General features: G+C 57.5%; 1 protein-coding gene across 1 annotated transcript in view; it reads left to right on the top strand.

The window, feature by feature from the left end:
• Positions 1 to 4,695: 4,695 nt before the first annotated feature.
• Positions 4,696 to 4,964, top strand: part of EVPL (envoplakin) — a 24,176-nt gene continuing 23,907 nt past the window's right edge. The window contains exon 1 of the mRNA XM_010003597.1: positions 4,696 to 4,769. Coding sequence (XP_010001899.1) covers positions 4,696 to 4,769 — 74 coding nt within the window. The remainder of the gene's footprint in view (positions 4,770 to 4,964) is intronic.

Raw genomic sequence — 4,964 nt, 5'->3', positions numbered from 1 at the left:
TGCTATTAGTGAATTTATTTAGTGCTATTACAGCCTTGCTAATCCTCTGGGGAGAGGAAAATTAGGCTAACACATTAGCTGCTGGAGGGAATTGCCCTGATGTCCTGCTCATTAGCTCTAGGGCTTGATCTCAGAAGCAGCTGTGGGATCCTGTAATAAGCATGGAGAGGAGATGGGGTGGGAAGCAGGCAGGTCCTTTTGATGTCTGAAGGGTCTAGGGATAAGTAGTCCCTGCAAGCCTTGGGACTGAGCTGTTAACTGGTGGTGTGGTGCAAACAGCTGGTGTTTAGAGACCAAGGAGCAGGACCTTGTGCCAGGGGAGCTGGATTCAGCACCTGTGGGGAAAGGTCCTTGGAGCTGAGCTGCTCCAAAGCCCAAGCCCACTTACCTGCTGGGTCTGGCAGGTTGCTGAGCCCACCCTGCCCCTGGAAGCTTCTTCATGGGGCTGAATCAGACCTGCAGGGAGAACTACAGGGACCTCTGCACCTCTCCTCTGCCCCTCTCCTCTGCTCATCAATTGGTAAAGGTAAAGCAAAGCAAAATGTGGCTTGATTATCTAAGTAATTTTATAGTTAAGAAAATGAAGTGTCCTGTTTTCCTGGTGGGGTGGGATGGCATTTTATAAAAATAGGTGGGCTATTCTGAGGCTCTGGAATTTCACCTTGACTTGTATGAAAGCTGCTTCACAAGGAGGAAAAAGGACTGGAGAAAAAAAATTATATGAAAAAGTGCAGTTCCTGGTGCCTGTGAGGAAAAAGGACTTGGTACAGTGGGAACCTGCTCTGATATTTCCCCAGATGGTGAGCACCCAGGGGCCTGTGGCTCCTGACTCCTGTGGCTGCTCCTCAGGCTTTACTCTTCATTCTTTGCTGTTCTCCTTGGCTTTGGAGACTCTTGGGAGGGTTCTCCACTCACTGAGGACAGCCCAACCACTCAGTTTGTTGTAAAGGTCCTTCCACTGCTCCACTCTAGACACCCACCACTTCTACAGGGTCATTTAAGTCCTTCAGAGTGGAGTTTTTCCACTGGTGTCTGGTGGTGGTGACGTGGGAGGCTGGTAAGGGCTCTGGGAGTTGCTTTGATTTCAGCTTGTTGTTTCCCAGGAGAATGATCTCAAGAAGGAAGAAGTTCCAAAGCAGGGAGGTGAAGTGGGAAGAAAACTCAGCTAAAGGACTGGTGTGAAGAGGGTGGTCAGGAGAGGAGAGGCAGGGAGGAGGCAAGTGTGTTGTCATCCAAAGGGCAAATGGGTTTACCAGGTAAGAGCAAATCATTTATGGGTTGTCTTATGCCATAATCTCCTCTGTAAAAACTGAACAGAGAGGTTTGCCTCATCCAAGCTCCTCCTCTGGCCCATTCTTGGGCAGATGTGTGTGAAAGATTAGTCAAGGATTGTTCTTGAAATCTTCCTTTCCTGAAATGTTACCTGCTCAGCGAGGCCCTCTAGGAGCTGTGCCTGCCATCTCTCCCTGCAGGCAACCTGCTCCTCTGGGTGAGCAGCAAGAAGCATCTGGTTATGTGACTGCTCTGGAAAACCAGGCCATCTGCAGCCTGGCACAGCTCCAGGCTCCTGGCATGAATGCCCAGATCTGGTCTGGAAAGGGAATAAAATGCTGTGACTTCCCATCCTGTCTCCTGCCTGGCTGCTCTGCCAGAGCAGCCCCAGGTTGGGACCCCCAGGAGATACATCTCAGCCCCCAGAGTGAGCTGTGGCCTCACTGGGGACCTGCCTGGGCAAGACACAACCTCTTCATGGTCAACAGCAGTGTCTTGAGGCTGGTGCACCTGGAATGAAAGGCAGGCTGCCCACCCCTGCTGGGGCTCCCTGTGGGTGATCTCACCTGGGCAAGGCAGCTCTTGCAGGGCTGGGCAGTCACAGGGGAAAGAGCTGGGTGGGTGGGGAGGAGGTGGGAGCTCCTCACTGATGCTGGTTCTTCTGGGAGAGCTGTGCTAAGGCTTCCAGCTGCAGAGCAGGGATGTGGTGGGCCAGTCCTGCCCAGCGTTCTGGGCTCAGCTCCAAGTGCCAGGCGTGTGGGCGGCTCTGGTGGAGAACTGGTTGAACTGGTCTCCTTGCCTGTTGCTTCTTGCAAGGCTTGGGTGAACCAACATCCTCTGCCCTGCCACGGGCTGGTCTGAACAAAACCTGCTGCAGACCTGGAAGTGACTGGGGCTGAGGCAAGTGGTGCCTGTCACAAGTGCTGCCCCCAGGATCCCTGCAGCAGCATCCCCTGCACCCACACTGGTGCTGGGGGGGATGGCAGAGTGGGGCAGGCTGAGCACCCTTCCCTGGCAGCAGAAACTCCTTCTGGGCTGCATGTGATGCCAGGGACTCTGGGCTGGCAAGACCTGTCACCCCAGACCCATCCTTGGCTCTGCCTACAGCTTCACCCCCCCACTCTCGTTTCCCGGGGCTGGGCTGGGGACAGAGCCCCGGGGGCTGCGCTGAGGGCCGGGCAGGTCCTCCCAGGGAGCAGGGAACTGCAGCCCTTCTCCTCCCACCGCATCAGCCCCAGCCAGGAAGGGGCAGGTTCCTCCCCGGGGGTGCAGCGGGATGGGTGCTCAGCCCCCAGAGCAGGGCTCAGGGCTGGCCCAGCGGGTGTCTCAGGCCGGTGGGAGCTCCTGAGCTGCCTCCTCACCCCCCAGCCCCGGGACCAGCCCCGTGCCTGCCCGTCCCGTCGGGGCTGGGAGCGGCCGCTCCGCGCGTCCCCGTGTGCGCGGGGGTTGGATCCGAGAGCCGGGAAGGTTCTGGCTTTCCAAGGGATCCTGGCCAGGCCGAGGCCAAGGATCACAGCTCGGGGTGGAGCAGAGGGGAGGGAGGTGCGGGCAGGGCAGGAGCCCCGGCGCTGGGCAGGGGGTGGTGGTGGCTGGGCCGGCAGGGCGGGCTGTGCCTGCTTCGCTTTTTTCTGCTCATTCTGAGACCTTCCTGCAGGTGTGAGCACCTGCTCTTTCCAGGGGACCTTCCTCGACTCTGTTTCCTTTGAATTCAAAAGGGGCCGATCCCCTCCTGGCTGGTGCAAACAGCCCTGCAGGGGGGAGGCTGCCCCGTGGGCTCCCCTGTGCTCCTGGGTTGTGTGGCTACAAACTCAGGTGTCCTTGGCCTCAAAGGCTCTCAGCTCTTGTCCCTGGCAAGGCCTCAGCTTGCTTTAAGCCTGCAAAGGCAACTGCAGCAGGTCCTGTGGGCTGCAGGTGATGTACTGGGTTTCTCCATAGCAGCTGCCCCCCAGCACTTTGAGGTGGGGGGATCTCCTGCCCTCAGGCTTCTGAGACCTTGGTGTGACAAGCAGGGCCCAAGGTAGGATCCCACCATGGAGAGGCAGGGCTCTGCAGCAAAGAACAAAACCACAGCAGAAAGCAAGCCCCTTGTAAAGGAGCCTTGTCCCATGTGTTTGTTTCTCTCCTGAGACAGGAGGGATTTGTTTGGTGCCAAGGCAATGAGGAAAACAGTCACAGCACCACGGGTGGTTGCTGCTTACGTGGGTGCTGTGGTCCCCATTTGCTCCTGCCTCTTTCCTCTTCCACCCCCTGCCCTGCCCTCGTGGTTCAGACCTTGATAAAGATCCCATTATTCCTGTGGGATCAGCCTGAAACAGCAGGTTCCTGGTTTGTGGGAAACTTTGAACTTTGCTTTATCTGAGACCAGGAGGATGTAGACAGCAGCCAGTCCTTGCTGGGGGTTAGGAGAGACATGGGGCTGGGCAGCCCCACCATGCAGCCCAGCCTGGGTGGGCATCCCCAGGAGCTGTGGAGATGCTGGAGTGTTGTTGGGCTGTACTGGGAGCCAGTTGGGACCTTTCCACAGGGGAAAGAGCTGCCCAGAGGCAAAGCCTTCTCCAGGGTAGACTGTGGGTCTTGGTAGAGCCCCAGACCCAGGTCTCTGGGGCTTTGGTAGCCAAGTCTGTCCCAGAGCCTGAATCTGAGGCTCCTGTGATGCTCCTCTGGAGCTGCTGCCCGTGGTTCTGCCATGAGCTCTCCGTGGTTTCCTGGGAGCTGGGGCCAACTGGTGCTGAGCCTGGGCCAGAAGTTTGCTGAACTGCAAAAGAACATAATGTTCTGCAAATTGGTGGTTCCCAAACTGCTGCTGCTGCTGCCTTGGACAGCCCTTGGTTGGCTTCATCCCCAGGGCTTCGCTTCCCTCTCTAGCATTTCAAGCAGCCAGTGCCAGAAGATGCAGTGGTGGCAGTGCCCTCTCTCCGAGCCACCTTTGCAGGGTCCTGCTCCCTGCAGAGCCCGTGCTCCCTGCCCCTCTGCTGGGGAGCTGCTGTGCCAAAAAGAGGAGCTGTATGTGCCCAAAAGGAGCTGTATGTGCCCAAAAGGAGCTGTATGTGCCCCAAAAGAGCTGTATGTGCCCCAAAAGAGCTGTATGTGCCCAAAAGGAGCTGTATGTGCCCCAAAAGCTGTCTGTGCTGTCTGTGCCAAAACCCTCTCCAAGCCAGGGCGGGGTCTCCTGTTCTCCCTCTGGGGCTCTGCTCTTTCCACCCCAAACTGGTTTTTCGAGTCATATTTTTTCATGTGCCTCCATCCCTGCTGCTGCTGCTGCTGCTGCTGCTCACCTGCCTCTGGGGAGGAGCCTCCCAGAAACTGCTCTTTAGCTGCCGCCGACCTCCCCTGGCTGAGTCTTGTCATCCCATCCCACAGGGCACGGAGCAGCACCCACCGCTGCCTCTCAGACTCCAGGAGACCTGCTGGGACCTCAGCAACATGTTCAAGGGGGTGGGCAAGGGCTCCCCGAGCAGGAGCTCCCCCAGCAGAGACTCCCCTGTCAAGCCCAGCAAGTAAGTGCTGCTCTTCTCTTTCTTAACCTGTCCTGTGGGGGAAGGTGAGGGAAGAGCACCCGGTGCCTCCTGATCTCCTAAGATCAATCCTTCCTTGGTGGAGCAGCTGGGAAGTTTGGGCTTGCCAGGAGCTGATGCCAAAAGGTGCTGTCCTGGTCTTTGGTGGGTTTTGTGCTGCAGCCCCTGGGAGGGGCA

The sequence above is a fragment of the Chaetura pelagica genome, unplaced genomic scaffold, assembly GCF_000747805.2.
Source record: "Chaetura pelagica isolate M959 unplaced genomic scaffold, ChaPel_1.0 scaffold468, whole genome shotgun sequence".
Taxonomy (NCBI): Eukaryota; Metazoa; Chordata; class Aves; order Apodiformes; family Apodidae; genus Chaetura; species Chaetura pelagica.
This window is presented reverse-complemented; position numbering and strand designations above follow the sequence as displayed.